The following is an 18,426-nucleotide window of genomic DNA, read 5'->3' on the forward strand; positions in this document are numbered from 1 at the left end:
AGAACCTGTCCTTGACCAAGGGTAAACAATACACCGAGGATGGATAGAGATCAATAGTGTGATCCACCATGCTTCGCGTTCAGGATCAAGGGGACGGGATGTAGCCATCTCAAATGGCCACCTGCAAAGGACCATGGGAATTATGGCCAACCCAGGATTCAGACAGACTCAGAGCTTGTGTGTGTATTTACAACCCAGATAGCGAGACGCGATTGAAACCCCTGCTCGTTTGCATTCTAATGGCCCATTTCCACAGAACAAAAAGAACTGTGCTCAGGTAACCGATACAGATACGGACTAAGCGGCGCCACTCCCTTTACTCAGGGAGCCCAAACAGCCAAGGTCAATGACCACTAAGGACACGCCCAACATTCAAGGCATCTGCCCCTTTATTGGCCAAAATTGAAGGCAGTGATTGAAGCCTGTCGAATTATTGGGTCCAAGTTAAGGACCGCCCCAAAGAGCGCGAAATCCCAGACGGATAAGAAGAGACACAGCCATGTGCTTGGTCTCTCTAGGATCCGGCCTATGCCAACCCAAGTGCAGCATAACGACCAGACAGACAAGTTCAAGACCAACGATCGCTACCAGACGGATGAGCCCAGCAGAAACAGAGCCGCAACTTCCACCCAGCCACGCAAGATCCGGACAAAGGCCTTGTCCATCTGCATAGAGCCGGTTGCCCTGAAGTTAAGTATAGGTTATTGTAGTTGTTAGGTGTAGTTTAACTTGTAGTGTTTTGTGTTGCATGTCGAAGTAATCCTTGTGTGTAAATAAACCATCTTTGAACTTGAACTGACTAACTGGTCGTGTGGTCCTTTGATTGATATCCGGTAAAGCCTTGTGGTGGTATCATTTGATACCTGGCGACTCTAAAGAGCATCATTATTACTTGGCAACATTATTGGTGACGCTCGTGGGATAGTATTCCATTAAAAAGAGCAACAGAGCCAGAGTCAACCTGCACGCTTGATGAAAATCAGATGCAAGCAGTTAAAATGGCTGCAGTGATGTTACTGCATCAATTCTGCTGCCTTCCCGCATGTTAAAATTTCAAACTGCACTTTTGAGCAGCAGAGAGGGACAGTCTTAAGAAGGGAACAATGCCTCTTTTTAGCTTTGCACATTGGGGCCTGATGACATTATCAGAGCCCAACCTGAATTTTAATCCAAGCTCTGTGCTGGCGTGTTCCTCGGGGGCCCTACCAAGAAACCTTGGATATCCTTTGCCGTGGTGACCTTATTCCCCGACTGTATTAGCCTCTTGGCACCTCTTCTGTCCCACTTACTTGAGTGTTGGGGCCTATTTCTATGGTTACCTGGTGGTGGCAACCTGCCATCCAAAATGTTACTCCCACTTGTCTGCCAACAAACTGGCACCAGCCACTAGGATTAGGCAAAAGATCGATAAGGTGCACGCGCTGCTCTTGCCTGCCCAACTCATAGTTGAAAGGTTAAAGGTTGATTATTTCACTTCAACTTTCTATATTTTTTTAAAGTATGTACAGTTTTGCTAACCTTTTTTGTTTTCTTCTTCCCTTCATACCTGTGAGCAAACCAGTTCAGTGCAGTTGAGAAGGAACAACAGCATAAATTAACCATCTTATTAAAGTAGTCCCTCACTCTGCTTTTAAATTCTGTTTCAAACACTATCTTTGAGGAAGAAGTATAGTAGAGTAACACATCTACTATTTACTACCGTGGACCTGATATCTGGAACACTGGGCTTGATTCTCTGCCACGGGTAGAGGAGTTCCCGATGCGGCAGAGAATCCAGCATCAGGGAAAAATTGGGATCGCCGCCAGCACCAATTTGATTCTAATGCTCCGGGCCCCCCCCTGGCGTTGGGGCAGCATATTCTCTGGACCCTTGTGATTCTCCAATCCTCTGGGCCAGGAATCAGGTGGGTGCGAATTCGTGCAGATCTTGACAAACGTGGCCTTGACGCTTTGGACCTCACTGTGGGCCAGCGGGTAACTCTTCAAGGAAGTGTATCAGAGGGCCACCCACCCTACAACAATGCAAGACCTGCCCACCCAACCCCACCAGACCCTCTCCCCCACCACCTTGCCCACCAGAGACCCCCTAATTAAAGAGACCCTCCCAGGGACCCCCTAGCTAAAGAGGCACCCCTAGAGGCCCCTCAGAAGAGAGACCCCTGTCTTGAAGCCCCCCCAGGAGAGACCCCTGTCTGGGAGCTAGAGAGTAGTCCAGACAGAGACAGTGATAAAGAATATTGCTTTAAAACTCACCTGTACAATATCCCTGGTGGCTCAGACAGAGGAAGCAGCACCTGCCAATTCCTGGAAAGAGAAAAACGGTCAGCTAGGTATAAACCCGCTCAGATCTTTAATCTGCAAGCCATTCATTCATTTCTCTTTGATATTGATTTTACCGGGCTGTGAATGGCAGCTTCCACACACACCCAGCTGTCAGCATCGTTCCATTCATCTGCCTTTATGTTAGAGTTACTGTGAAGTAGTCAGCTGTGAAACTAAGGGCAATGTTTATAAACATCAAGCTTTGATTGACAGCTCCTGGACCACATCAAAGAGAATTAAGCACTTTCTGTTAGTTTCACTGTTGACTCGGGAGATTGGGGATCTCTTCCTGATTTGTGCTCCCAGAGTGAGCATAAATCAGGTACAATTTGGCTCTGGTGGGAGAACATAGTTCGGAATTCTCCGTTCCTGTGACTAACTGCAGGCGCCAATGGACAATCTGCGGGTGATTCACAACAGGAAAATCGGCGCGAACCTCTCACCGATTCCAGTACTGGTGATGGGCTAGCACCGGTGGCGCGTGGAACACTCGCAGATCGCGTGGAAAACAGCTGCAGAATTGGGGGGTTCCGGGCTGCGCATGCGCAGGCCTGACGAGCTGAACCGGCCGTACCGGAAAACATGGTGCCGGCCATGCTGGAACCCTAACCCACCCACCCCGACTCCACAGCCCGCCCCATGGCCACCCCCATCATTCCCCCAGCCCTAGCAGCAGCTTCCTGGCCAGCAGCACGGATCCCAGACAAGTGTGGTGGCGCTGGACACTGTCCGCAGCTGGCACACCAGGTTCCCGACCGCTGGGACCACACGTGGCTCACGCCGTCAGGATCTCGGACCATCATGGCAGAGCATCACGGGTGCGCGGGTTGATGACGCACCAATGGCCTTGTGACTGCACGCGGCGCATCCTGATGATGCCGATTTGGAGTGGGCAGAGCATTGCCAACCGCCGCATGCCCCGAATCCGGCGTCAGAAGCCATTCTCTGCCCGATCGCCGATCCTGATTTCGCCGTCGTGCTACAGAGAGTCCTGCCCATGGTCTCCCAAACAGAGAATACTACCCAATGTTTCTAACACATCGGGCTGGTTTCTCCAATTTGACTAAGTGCTGACGCTGGTGTGAGAAAGTGTCAAATGTTTCACCGATCCACCGTCTGGTGGGGGGCTAGCAGACACGCAGCGTAAAGCCCCCGGCTTTACCTGCAGAAACGGCCAGAGAATTGCCGGGTCCGTGGCCGCGCATGTACACGGCGGCGACCTGCAGCCTTGCAACATGGCGCTGACCATGTGTGGACCCAGCCTGTCAAAAACTGTCCCCCTTTGACCAGGCTCGCCACCCCGGACCACCCCTCACCAGTGCCCCCAGTCCCACCTGCCCGCGGAACGGCAGAACGGATTGTGGCGGCGCTGGACTCAGTTTGCAGCTACCACGCCGGGTTCGCAAAAATAAATAGCATGAGTGGCCCACGCCGTCGGGAATTCAGCCCATCAGTGGCAAGCTTTGGGGGAGGGCCTCAGGTGACATCCTGATTGGAAGGGGTGGAGCATCGCAAAAGCGGCATCGCCCCCGATTCTGGCGCAAACAGGGATTCTCCGGCCGATCGCCGAATGCGATTTCGGCGCCGGAGACCGGAGAATCCGGCCCAATTTATTTTGCTTTGACTGCCTCTACTTGAAAACTGAGAAGATCGTTGTAAACTATCTAAAGGAAAACTAATTACATACATAATACTGAATTGTTCTCCTAATGTACATGTGAATTTTGTTCCCCCATAGAATCTTAACAGAAAACCCATTCCTGTGCTCTTGTGGCATTGCATGGATCCAAGTGTGGCAGGAAAATAACCTGGCCACCCTCGAAGTTCAGAACTTGACCTGTCGAGGCGAGAATGACTGGAGGATAATACTGCCAGATATGAGGATTCCAGACTGTGGTACTGTCATTTTTCCAATAAGCATTGTGTGTGATTTTTCTCCTATCAGGTCACATTTAAAGGGTCTGACAGATAGAGATGAAGGAGTAGGAATATGTTAAGATTTCTGAAGAGTTTAACAGGTAGAACATATACCTTAAATACCCAGAGATTTTTTAGTATCTTGTACAGATTCCCTGCCCTCACTGTCATTTGTGAATGCCACCAGTACTTTGTCCTCATTGATTGCCGAACATTTAATAATTCTAGGTTGCAATTGCCATTTATTTTACTGCCATATTAATGATTTAATTATCTTTTCAATCTTAGTACTCAAAATACCGATGGCAATGAAGAATAAATGGAGCATTAATTCTGATCAGATCTTAAAATATAACTAGGGGTCACTGTGAGAAATTAGTAAGGCCATTACTATTGGATACAGCGCCCTATGTTATTAAATCTTGATACCTATGCTGTAGGAAATAGAGCTTTATGTTATTGGATACAGAGCTGTATGTCAAAGGGTGCAGAGTCCTATGGTATTGGGTACAGTGTCCTTTATTAAAAGGCACAGAGACCTCTATTATTAGATACAGAGTGTGAGGCCATTGGGTACAGAGTTCTTGGGTGGGATTTTTCAGTTCTGCCCACAACCCGGGACTGCAAGGTCAAAAAATCTTTGGCTTGTCCATCATATTTACGGTCCTGCCTGCACCCGCGGGCGGGTCCAGAAAATATTTAGACCCTTATATTGGATTCAGAGCCTGACATTATAGAGCACAGAGTCCAATGTTAGAACATAGAGGGCGGGATTCTCTCAGCCCGGGCCGGAGAATTCCAGCGACCAGCGCGAATCGGTACCACTGGTGCCGGCGTGGTTGGCGTGGCGCCAGTCGCGGGCCGCTCTACGCGGCTGGCCCGCCGATTCTCGGCTCGGGGTGGTCCGAGCGGCCGTCGTGAAAACGGCAAGTCCCACCGGCGCCATCCACACCTGCACTCAGCCGGCGGGACCTCGGTATGGAAGGGTCAGGGGCGGCCGGTGGAGGGGGAGGGGCGGTCTGACCCCGGGGGGGCCTCCGATGTGGCCTGACCCATGATCGGGGCCCACCGATCAGCAGGCCGGCCTCTCTGGCTGGGGGCCTCCTTTCTTCTGCGCCGGCCCCTGTAGTCCTGCGCCATGTTGCGTCGGGGCCGGAGCGTTCAAGGAAGCCACCGCGCATGTGTGCATTGGCGCCGGCGCTACTGTGCATGCGCGGATCCCACGGCGCCCAGTTCGTGCTGGGATCAGCAGTTGGAGCGGCGTAAACTGCTCCAGTGCAGTGTTGGCCCCCTGTAGGGGCCAAAATTAGTCGTGGGGTCGGCCCGTTCACGCCGTTGTAAAACGCGACAGCGTTTACAACGGCTTGGACACTCTATCGCGGGATTAGATAATCCCACCCAGAATTCCAACAGTGCAGAAGGAGGTCATTCAGCCCATCATATCTGCACCGACCCTCTGAAAATGCACCCTACCTTGGCCCACTTCCTCACTCTATCCCTGTAACCTCAGAACCCCACCTAACCCGCACATCTTTGCACACTAAGGGACAATTTAACATGGTCAATCCATCTAACCTGCACATCTTTGGACTGTTTGAGGACACTGGAGCACCGAGAGGAAACCCATGCAGACATGGGAGAATGTGCAAACTTCACACAGACAGTGACCCAAGGTCGGAATCAAACCCGGGTGCCTCATGCTGTGCTACCGTACTGCCCCGGTGCAAAGTTATAGGGTACGGAGTCTTATATTCTGAGATGCAAAATCTTCTGTTGCTGGATACAGAGCCTATATTATTGTGCACAGAGTTCTCTGTTTTTGGATACAGGGCTTGTGTTATTGGTTACAAAGCCCTCTGTTGTTGGATACAGATCCCTATGAAATCATTAGGTTGTACAGAATTAATTCTACAGAAGCAATCAAATTACTTAATCAGTAGAAATGAGTTGAAACTAGTTGGAATGGTGGTAAACTAACACAACAGTATAAGCACAGGGCTGAAAGAGAAAGAAATTAAACTAAAAATGTAATTCTTCTTCTAACTTTGGGATGAATTTAATGGACGTGACAGTGGCCCTGTGTATGGGCAGGAAAACTGGGAACAACCGTGTTGCGGCCATTTCAGAAGCCTCAATGGAATAGCAGAGCATGAGGAAAACCCAACAAGACCAGGCTTTGAAAGCTGTATAAATCATAGTGGAAAGGTTTCATTTGAGTACAATTCCACAGTCTCCTGCCTGATTGACAGCCTAACAGACAGGCAGGAACTCAAACAAGCAGCAGGAGACCACAGCTGGGGACTTGTGAGATTATCTCCAACAGCAGTGTGGGGGAAAGCAGCTCTGGGCCAAGAGGAGGCAAGAGCTGCGATGGAGGGTGGTTCTGAGTGGTTGGGCTCAGGGGAGGTCCCAGATCAGGCTGGTGGGAGGCAGGGGGGAAGTGTGCTACAATTGTGGAGGGGAGGTGGTAGCCTGATTCCAGAGACGCCTGAAGCTGCCTTATGAGGTTCCACCTGGCCCACAAGAAAATCTGAGGAGTACATGTTGACACTCTGGGCCTCTTGTCCAGGATTCATTCCTGGCAGGTTTTGCCAACAGCCATTCAAGGTCTCTGTTTGTAATTACTGACCAGACCCCGATGACATCATTGCACCCAATCTGCACATTTTAAACAGGATCCCACTTGCCAGCTTAAAAAAGCAGTTTAATGTGGGGACATGGTAGGAAGGTAGTGGAATTGGTGAATACTGCCACCCCTGCCTGGTTTCTGACAGGTTTGGGTAGTTAAAATAAATCTTGGTTACTAAAATAAATCTTGGTTACTAAGATCTTGAACACAATTATGACTCAATTTAAATTCAAAGTCATCTGCCAGCTCCAACTGCAAAGAGTATTTTCCACTTTTCTTTGCTTAAATATTGATGTACTAGCAGTAAACAAACATTGAGGAATCTACTAAAGGAACCTTATATACTTTAGAAATTAAATGCTTACTGATAGAAGCCAGATTCTTTGGAGTGACTTAGTTGCTGCATTAAATCGATTGCAAACTTTAACATGGACCACTGGACTGGTACAGCATGTCAGAATGCCAGCAGATACTGCAGCAAAAAGTCCTGGCTTCATGCCTAATATACTTTGAACAGACAGGTCTTGACATTTGCCGTGGGTCAAGAACAGCTGTTACTTGGAGATCACACATGTCTCCACAGGGAATCATAACAATGGGAGTAGATCATTTAATCCTGAGAGCCTGGCCTACCGTTTGATTAGATCATGGCTGAACTGAGCCTTAACTTCATTTCCCCGCCTCTTCTCCATATCCCTGATATCTTTACCTAACAAAAATAACAGTAAAATCCCATGGATAAAACTAGACCACATGCCATTTACAATGAACCCTCTGCAGTCAAAGGCAGAATTTGGGCTTCCTACAAGACTCACATGCACTGTTTTATACCCATAAAAACACTAACAACTCAAACATGCAGGTTGACCCATGAGACATTATGAACTCTGGAGACTTGCTTATTCTGGCAAGTAACCAGGTTTTGTCCATCACCCTTCTCACCCCATTGCCTTGTGGTACTGAGGCCACAGTGGCTTTTCAGCTAAGGAAGACACGTTTTCCACAAAACATTTAGCTGATGAGCAACATCAAAGAGACTGGAAGGAAATGAAGTTGAGACCATGATCAGAACATTCATGATCTTGTTCAATGACGGAGCCAGCTCAAAGGGCCAATGGCCTACTTTTTCTTTGAAAAATAGTTTTATTGAAACTTTTTCCTTCTAAACATAGTAATATAAAACAGTTTCTACAAGTTATAATGCAAAAAGAACATATGCAACAACTGAGAGCAAAACTAAACAAACCCCCCCAACATTAAAGCAACCCCCCCTTAACAACAGACAGTGACTAACTCGTTGAAAAAGGAAATGAATGGCTACCATCTTAGGTAGAACCCTTCTATCGTCCCCCTAATGGTGTACTTGACCTTCTCCAAATGTAGGGACGCTATGAGGCCACCCAACCAGGCCGAGGCACTGGGCAGAGTAGGAGACCTCCGCACAAGCAGAACTCGTCTCTGAGCTATGAACGAGGCAAAGGTGAGGACATCTGCCTTCAACCCATTTGCTGCACCAGTGAGTCTGATACCTTGAAAATGGCCACAAGCAGACATGGCTCCAGATTGACATTGAATATCTCTGAAATGGTGGTGAAGAAAGAGACCCAAAATCTTTCTTACTTGGAACAAGACCAGAACAAATAAGAGTGGTTATCCAGCCCACAAGAACGATGCTCACATCTGCCTTCCACCCCAGAGAAGAATCCATTCATCCTCACCTTGGTTAGATGAGCCCTGTGCATCACCTTGAACTGAATCATATTAAGCCAAGCACAGGAGAATGTGGAGCTGACCCTGCGAAGAGCCTCGCTCCACACCTCGTTATCCAGAATAGGCCCTAATTCATCCTTCCATTCATCTCATTCAATGGAGACAGGATATGAACTATTGTCCAAAACCAAACATCCCAAGAATCTCACAGAGATATCCCCACTCCACCCTCTTAAATGCTTTTTTGGCATCCATGAAAACAAATCACCTCCAGGCACTGGAGAGGGGAAAGAACAATATTTAACAGCCGACATATATTTGGCCGACAATTGCCGACCCTTGACGAAGCCTGTCTGGTTTTTCGAGATCAACTCTGGGAGGCAGAATCACAGTGTCGGTACTTTTGCAACTAACTTAGCACTGCATTCAAAAGCGAAATGGACCGAAGTGACCCACATTCCGTTGGGCTATTGTATTTCTTAAGAATCAGGGAAATAGAGGCCTGCGCAAGTCTATCAGGCAACAAACCCCACGACAAGGAATCATTAAACATATCTAATATTAAAGGGATCAATTGTCCTGTAAACGTCTTATAGAACTCAATGGGGAATCCAACGGAGCTGGGAGCTTCACCCATCTGCTTTAACCCAATGCATTTCATAATTTTCTCAGGGCTCAAAGGGGATTCCAACTCATCCCACCTCTTCCTCTCCATCATTGGTAAGGGTAACCCATCCAAAAGATTCATCATGGCCGAACTCTCCTTCTGGGGCTCCAATCTATAGAGATCCCGATCAAATGTCTCAAAAGCCACATTGACCTTAGGTGGGGCGAAAACCAAACTGCAATCTGAGTCCCTAATCTGCACAATCTCTCGGGAAGTAGACTGACCCCCATCAAGCGTCGCAACTGGCTCGCCACCTTACCTATTGATAACAATTCAAATTGCTTCTGCAGCATTTTTTTACTTGCAAGCAACTCTGGTGTAGGGGCAAGCGTGTTCTGATGGTCTACCTCAAGGATGGAGTCCACCAGAACTCCACCCCCGCAGTCCTTTCTGTGTGCCCTTTGTAGGAAATTATCTCCCTCCAATGACCACTGTAAGGCTTCCCACAACATAGAAGGTGACATAGACTCACTTTTATTAAATTTAATGTACTCCCGAATGGCGATGGACATGCATTTACAAAATCTTTTGTCTGCGAACCGCGCCGTATCCGATCTCCAGAGCGGATGTTGGGAGGGACCTGACTCCATTTTCAAATCGACAAAATGTGGGGCATGATATGAAATCACAATTGCCGAACACCCTGCCTTCTTTTCCGAAGGGAGAAGAGTCCTATCCACCACAAAAAAGTCAATATGTGAATAAACCTGATGGACATGGGAGAAAAAGGAAAAATCTTTATCCCTAGGGTGCAAAAAACACCATGGATCTGCCCTCCCCATCTGTTCCATGAAAGCCAAGGATACCTTTTCCACCCCTGATGGAGTGAGAGATTTGGGCCTGGATCGATCCACCTGGGATCCAGTGCACAGTTTAAGACATCCCCAAGATTAGCTGATGCGAGTTCAAATCAGGAATGGAGGTTAGGAGTTTGTTATTAAAATCCGTATCATCCCAATTTGGATCATAAACATTAACCAAGACTACTGGGGTGCCCGCCAAGGACCCACTAACAATCACATGTCTACCATTAGGGTCCGCTAAGATTATATTGGCCGAAAACAACCCGTTTATTGATTACAATTACCGGGCCCTACCATCGAACAAATGGCCTCCTTTGTTCCTATGTTCTATGTTCATGAGGGATCAACTTTGTGGCACTGGTATAGAAATTAATTTCACCATCAACAAATGTAACAAAATCACAGGCACACTGCTCACAGTTCTCTGATGTGTGCTGCTGGTGAACAAGATCACTTGTTGGTGTATGGTTATGGTGATCTCTGAAGACTTGCTCTTCTCAAGTGAAGATCAGCATTAGTAGGTGGAACATTGAATTTAGGAGCCACAAGCTGACATATTTGTGCATCTATAATACTATATTGATAACCTCAAGACTTTGACAGATTGAGTCCTCCCCCTTCAGATAATCTTAATGTTAAAAGTGTAATGAATGAATCAGAATAACCTCACTCAAGCTTATCTTGGTATGAGGTCTTTGTCAGGAGACATCAATGCCTCTTATTTAACAACAAAGAGCCAGTTACTCATTGGAACCATATATTAGGTTCATTTCTTAACTTCTTGTGGGTATTTACATTCTGAGGTGATTAAAATCAGCCGGACACCACTGCATTTTCATTTTTTGGGTGTTTATTTAAGTTGTGCACCAGAGATGGCAAATTATCAGTGTGAACCTATGGTTCCTGCATTTGTTTCTGTCTTTGGTCTACAGAGTTTCTAGATTTTCTGGGTATAGAATATTTTGGAATTCATGAGTATGCACAGGTCCGTAATCCAGCCATCAGAGCACTGCACAATCCAGGTCCATTTTCTAGCAAGTCACCAATTATCAGACCTTCCCCCATGTTCGCTGTCCAATCAGGGATGGTGAGCAGGTGGTGGAGGAGGAGGGAGGACCAATCAGCTCTACAGCAACCTTCATAGCGAAAGGTGGGAAGAGGGAAATGGCTGCAGGAAAAGGCCGAAGGAACTGACAAACATCTTTGCACCCCGAGCACTGTCTGAGCAGTCTGCAGGATCTGCTGTTACAGTTACAAGCCTCGGCCTGTGAATGCAATTACAAGCTGTTACAATTAAAAGCCTCTGCCTGTGAATGCCTTCAGGCTTCCATTAATCGGCCAGACTACATTTTTGTTTCATGTCACTCTGATTTTTTGCTGTGCAGTCGCCTCCATTCAATGGCACGGAGCCCGTGCAACACTATCAAAATTGCAATGCCCTCAGAAATTTGTGACTAATTGCCCATTTAACAATCTTAATTGCCCGCTGCTCATGGGTCGGATGCCGGCACCACCTTTCAGGAAAGGTGACAGGAGACGGAAACGCATTGGGGAACCGGCAAGACGCAGTTTTCTCCGATTTCCTTCCCTGCCCCCACTTCCAAACCTTCCCTTCCCTTCAATGCCCTGATAATACTCCCCCATTGGAGATTGCAACTTGGAAGCATACAGTCACCTAATTCCATGCTTGGCAAAGGTCAAAAGAACTGCAAATACCAGAATCAGCAATAAAATAAGGGAATTCTTGTAAAATATTTTAGGCTGGATTCTCCATTTGAAAATGCTGACGCTGCAACTGAATCGCAGGAGGTCTATGGTCCCGAAAGTAGCGCTGGTCCCGGAGCCATTCAGGATATCCCAGTGGGCTAGCACTGGCACCACATGGAGCTAGTGTAATTCCAATGAACACTGGAGTATAATTTACCATGGTTGGGATTGGCACTTGAGAGCCTAACACACTGCAGCTGAATATAAGCACTCGGCTTCCACATACTCCCATTCCAGCCAAGAAGATGCCACCCCAAAGAACGGCACTGAGGTTCACTGATGCAGACCTGGAGACACTGTTGAATGCCGTGCAGGAGAGGCAGCAGACCCTGTTCCCCAGGGTGGGAAGGAGGCTGCCACTCGCGGACCTCGTCAGCGCCTGGTCACCCCAGTCCTGGAGAATGCCTGGTCTGGCCCTTTAATGATCTGCCAACGGTCTTTACTGTACAATTTACATGTTCACACATGCCGCTGCCGAGGCAGCGGAACATGGCATTCCATTGGGTGCCAGGTGCAGGCCTCAATTTTCGGCTGATACGCAATTCTCCGCCCAATCACAATTCGAACATCGTTGGATGGAGAATCCCGCCCATTAGATTTGAAAAGACTGGTTAATGGCTCGAACTTCATTGTTGCTTAATTTTAAAGTCTAATGATTATGGTGCTTACTAAAAACATCAACATGTTTAGGTGAAATCTTAAGATTTATAGAACTAATTCCTCTTTTTAAAAAAATGTGATTGATTGCCATTTTGTGATTGCTATTTAGCACCGGATAGCAAATGGCAGGAGTGTAACATTTTGAAAATTGCCTTTTCACATCATGTGATTCTGTCAGTGGGAAATTAAGAGGAGCTACCAATCATGATGTACCTTTATTAATACGAAATGTTTCTTCCACACTTCCAATTAGCTACTGTGATGCTCAAACCAGTTTCAATGATAAAAGTTTGGTTGTTGAGTTGTGAATGAGCAATGTTTGTTCAAAATGGTCAAGTTTGAAAAGTGATGTTCATGTGGAATGGTCCACAACTACCCTTATAAGCATGAACTAAAATGTGGCTCACATGAGGAATTAAAGAATAGATTAGATCAAAGGAAGAGACATTGTGGTGGAGAATTGCAAGCCTAAGGTTTGGGAAGATTTTAGAATTCAGCAAAGGAGGAACAAGGGCCGGGATTCTCCGAGCCCCCGCGCTTCATTCGCGCCCAACAAAAGATTGGCAGTCAGCCAACCCACCCAAAACCTGGCTGCCTCGTACGGACCGAGCAAGAAGACTAATGGAGCCCAAATTTAAAGGTAACTCCGGGATTATGGACAGGTCCAGATGACAGATCCCAACAGGGGTGGAAAGAGTGGGCGGGAATGGGGGGCCATGTGTGAGAGGCGGCAAGGGTGAGGGTTAAAGGGCTATTTAATGGGTGCCTCTGATATGTGCAAGGGGACCTCCAAAGGAGGGAGCCCTCTTCCTAGAATACCTACAGAGCAAAATGAGGCCATTCGGCCATCTAGTCTGCACCGACCCTCTGAAAGAGCACCCTACCTAGGCCCAGTTCCCCACCTACTCTTTGGACATGAAGGGGTAATTTTAGCATGGCCAATCCACCTAACCTGCACATCTTTGGACTGCGGAAGGAAACCGGAGCACCCAGAGGATACCCACACAGGCATGGGGAAATGTAGAAGCTTCACAGACAGTCACCCAAGGCCAGTATTGAACCCAGGTCTCTGGCGCTGTGAGGGAGCAGTGCTAACCACTGTGCCACCGTGCCACCATGCCCAACAACAGTCTAAGCAGTGAAAGCTTGCAGGCTATCTGCCTTCCGTCACATATAAAGTAGTAATGGAGGCAGACTAAGTCCCTTAAGTGACCACTAATTGGTCACATAAGGGCCCTAATGGGCTTAAGGGTGGGCAGGCTGCCTGATGTCTTCCCCATCCATTGTAATGTGGGAGACAGGTGGGGGATGGGCAGGAAGGTGGTGGGAATGCCATCTGCTTTATTTTGCCACCCCCTTCAACTTCAAATACACTGGAAGGGACCCATGAAATCCAACCTGTAGTAGATTTGTATATTTGAATTTCCAAAAAGCATTCAATAAGGTGCCACACAAGAGGTTATTATGTAAAATCAGGACTCATGGTATTGGATGTACTTTTTAGCATGGATTAAGGATTGATTAATGGGTAGAAACAGGAGGTAAACAAGACATTTTCATGTTGGCAGGCTGTATAATAGCACTGCACCATAAGAATCAGTACCGAAGCCTCAGTTATTTACAGTCTATTATACTGGCTTAGATGATGAGACTGCTGCAATGGATCCAAGTTTTCTGACTATATAAAGTTAGGTAGGAAAGTAAGCGATGAGGAGGACGTAAAGAGGCTGCCGAGGGATGTAGACAGGTTGGGTACCACATAAAGTGAGCAATTTGTTGAAATAAGGAATAAATGGTTAAATTAACAATCAAATATCTGATTGAGCAAGCGCGAACAAATCAAAGGCACTTTGATTCATTCTGTAGCTGTTGATAAGGCATGCGTAATCTGGAGAAAGTTGAACAATGAAATTCTATTGACCTGAAATGTTGATTGTTTCTCTTTCCCAGATATTTTGCCTTACTGGCTGAGTATTTCAAGCTTTGGACATAATAGGATAGCTCTTTCAAAAAGCTGAATGGCCTCCTTCTGTATTGGAGTATTATATGATTCTAACTCTGAAGGCATTTACATTGACACAATTATCTGTAAAATATCTTTCATATATTTCCTCTTTCTTTGTTTCACAGAGCTGCCCAAGGCTTCAGTAAACATTACTGATGTTACTGTGATCGAAGGGGGAGAAGTTGCAATTGAGTGCACTGCTTTAGGCCATCCAATTCCCACTATGGACTGGCAAGAACACATCCTTTATTCGACTTATCAGGTTTGACTGTGATGTTCTCAGAATTCAGCATTTCGAGTACAACTCGCTATTTTAATATGTTACGCGAAGAATAAGAAATTAATGGTGGGGATGGGGTAACGGTGGGACTGGTGTAGTTTAGCAGATTATCGTCTATGCTCTGTTGAGCTCAAATTTGGGATTCTCTATCTGCTATTTCTTTCTACTCTGATTTTCGGCTCTTTAAGCTGAAAATATGGCCATTTGCCGGGTACAGATCTATGGGCACAGAGCTGGAGGGTGAACTGACCCAGCAGTATGTCTGCTCCAATGATCATGGGAGGTCATGTCCCAGACATGCAGTCTCTCTTCTTTCTTTGACAGCTGTCAGTAATGGGTTAACTGCACACTAGTTGGAATGGGAAGCTATTCGTATAAAAGACTTAAAACAACTTGTTGAGCAACAACACGTTAATTCTCTTCATAGTCAGCAGAAACCTCCAGACCGCCGGTGATATTAAAGCTCAACAACATTTCTGGTGATGACAATGGCCAGCAACTTATCTGCACAGCAGAGAATATTGTGGGAGAATCGAAGGTTTTCGTCAATCTGACTGTTCTCTGTAAGTATGCACAGTATTTCAGTTACATTTTATCCTTGTACTTTTATTTCATACTTTTACACCAACAACGTGCCCACCATCAATTCATACCGAATTTAATGTGAGTGAAGAATAAAAAAAAAGAAAATCAAATTACCAAATAATCTACCCTGTAATTATTTAATCAGTTGCTGTTTGGCATTTTTTAACACTCTGCTGAACAAAAATCATTGCGTGGAATTTAGTGTTGGCGGTAGGGGTCTCTCACCCACCAGTTGCAGAATCATTGGGTATCCTGTACCTCTTTTCTTCAGGAGGCCTAATGCAATTATTCGGTAATCAGGCACTTCCCTGGACAGCGCAGGCCTCCCATGGAATTAAGACCCTAGAAATCCCACCCTGAGAGTTCCTGAACAATTAGAGGATGGCAGCTCTTCAGTACTGGCAGCGCCACTTAATTGTTCCCACCACTGGTGGGTTACTTTCCCATCTCCTTCCCATTGCACACTTAATGCCTCCCGTATGGTGATTCTCCAGTCCGCCATCTTGCCCACTCCAGCGGGCTCCACTAAATTCCATCAGTTGTGACACAAGGCAATTAATGATGATGATTCGAAGAAAAAAATGCCCATATGTCACTTGAATGATATCACTATTAGAAGTATTAAACCGTCTAGAATTAAAGAGGAATTCAGAACAAAGAACAGTGGAGAAAATCAGCAGGTGAGACTCTGGAAAGAACATATCAGTTATTAAATCAGCTATGACCATATTGAATGGCAGAGCAGACTCGATGGGTTGTATGGTCTTGTCCTGCTCCTATTTCTTATGTTCTTACATAATCAAGCGTAGACCCTTTCACAAAATGTAAGAGGCAGATTGAAACTATTAGGTAGGCCCGTGTTGTAGAGGAGCACCCAGCTGTGATGCAGGCCTGGGTCCGGGACTAGACCACAATCAAAATGCTGGTTCCATTTGAATTATCTGGTCTGAGCAGCTAAATAAAGTTATTTGCTGATCGTTCCAGCAGATCAACCAGCAGCTACTTTTTCTTCCCCTTTCCTCTGGTTGATCCCTAAGAGACACAGATCATGGCATAGCACCTGCCAGTACCATATAATCCTGTTCTTACACCAAAGGCCGAGGGAAGAGGTCACCAGTGTCAACTTTGCTGCATTCCTACAGCAGAGCAGGGCAGAACAATTGTTGTCCCCTGTCCATAATTTGGCCAGTGGAGGCAGTAACTCACAAGGTTTAATTAATTAATCTGGCTAGTGGAGACAGTACCTCAAGGGGTTCAGTGACCTAACCTTGTCAGTGGAAGTATTACACACTGCACTTTCTAAGGTGTAAAACTTGTACTTAGCTCATGGGTTGGATTCTCTGGTCACTCAGCCATGCTTTTCTCGCTGGCGCACCGTTCGCTGGCAGCGGGATTGACTATCAATGGGATTTCCCATTAAAGCCACTCCACGCGGCGGCAAACTCGCAGGCGGGGTTGTGCTGCTGGCAGGAGCAGGGAATCCCAATGGCTAAAGAATTCTGGCCCATGTATTTCATTATTTTCTAATTGACAAAGCACTTCACCAATGGAGGTCAATAAAGTAATGGATGCTGAGTCATGAAGGATGAGATTCAAAAGAGTGGCTGAAAGCTTTGTCAAAAAGGTGGTTTTTGAGAAGGTTTTTAAAGGCACAGAGAGAGGTGGATGGGTGCAAAGGTTTCCGGAGGAAGTTCCAGATAGCAAGGCAAAGTGGTTGAAAGTCCTTGAATGGTGGGAAAAAAGACAAGGGCTTATTTGAGATTTTTAAAGTTAATTCTCAAGGGATTGTATACACATATATTTGGTAACTATAGTAATGATGTAACCTTCATTACTTTCTATGTAACATTGGGTTTAACTATCATCATTTGCTTTTCTCTCTAGTTCCTCCTAGGATAATATTGTTGGGTGAGGCAATCCCAGATCACCGCTGGTGCATTCCTTTCAGTGTGACAGGCAACCCACCACCCAAAATTCAATGGTATCACAATAATTATCCTCTGAATGAGACCGATTTTATACTGACACAAATTCACGAGGAGAATATCAGCGAGCAACATGGTTGCCTGCAGCTGGACAATCCGACCCATCTGAACAATGGGAACTATACCCTGTACATTTATAATGATCTAGGGCAGGATAAGGGCACAGTATATGCTCATTTCATGCACCATCCTCCTGGTTCAGGTGGGTATTTTCTTATTGTCAGTTGTTATTATTGCCACTTTATTTTGTTATCATTCTATTTTTTTAAATTCAGTTTAAAAGTGAGTTGTTAATGAGAGATATTCACCAGCGCATTACCAAGCCAATCTTATGTAAATAGCAATAGCACAAAAACTCCATCAGTTGCCACAATCTATGTTTCATATGGTAGATATAGATCAGAATAGCAAGGGTCAACCCTAAAACATTTATTGTACTTTTGGATGTAGCTTAGCCAAAGATTTGGGAGAGAAACTTTGTACATCACACATGTTTCATTCTGACTAAAAACCTATGAAGGCAGAAATGAGAAATAATGCAAAAATCTAAAGCTAACTTGGTTTGTGCACGAAATTTAAAAGAAATTGTCGGGTGAACTTTGCCTTGGGTGGAGATGCACCACAGATGGAATTACATTGTTGGGGGGATTCAATGGGGACCCCATCGTCAGCGGCGGGAGCAGAAGATCCTGCCGCTGGCCAACATTAGGTCACCTCTTGCCGCCCGGAAACACATTACGGGTCTTGCGCATAAGTTCAGACACTTGGACATAAGTGTAGAACTATTGCCTAGGTTAAAGTATGCACTAATACATATGAGACTCAATCTTGGCACATGGATATAGCTTTCCAAGACTACATTCTTTACCCACTGAAGAAGGTTTACAGGAATAACTCTGAAAACAATTTTACAATATTGCAATATTCCATCCCGTCCCATTAGGGAGGAAATAATTTGGTGACACTTGTGGTTTGTTAACAGGTAAACATGGCTACCTGTACTATCAGTAATAATGTAATCATTCATATGGTAATTTTTATCTAACTTTTTTTCCTAAGGACACGATTCAGCCAAAACATTTCTAAGTGTGGTAGC

The 18,426-nt window shown here is 46.0% G+C and overlaps 1 protein-coding gene across 3 annotated transcripts in view; it reads left to right on the forward strand.

The window, feature by feature from the left end:
* The window catches only part of ntrk2a (neurotrophic tyrosine kinase, receptor, type 2a), a 358,867-nt gene that overhangs the window by 101,576 nt on the left and 238,865 nt on the right, over positions 1–18,426 (forward strand). For all 3 annotated transcript variants that reach the window (XM_072516690.1, XM_072516692.1, XM_072516693.1), the window contains exons 5-8: positions 4,061–4,218; positions 14,606–14,742; positions 15,188–15,323; positions 17,230–17,532. In XM_072516690.1, the coding sequence (XP_072372791.1) occupies positions 4,061–4,218; positions 14,606–14,742; positions 15,188–15,323; positions 17,230–17,532 (734 nt within the window). The remainder of the gene's footprint in view (positions 1–4,060; positions 4,219–14,605; positions 14,743–15,187; positions 15,324–17,229; positions 17,533–18,426) is intronic.

Source organism: Scyliorhinus torazame, chromosome 9 (assembly GCF_047496885.1).
Source record: "Scyliorhinus torazame isolate Kashiwa2021f chromosome 9, sScyTor2.1, whole genome shotgun sequence".
In the NCBI taxonomy this organism is placed as follows: Eukaryota; Metazoa; Chordata; class Chondrichthyes; order Carcharhiniformes; family Scyliorhinidae; genus Scyliorhinus; species Scyliorhinus torazame.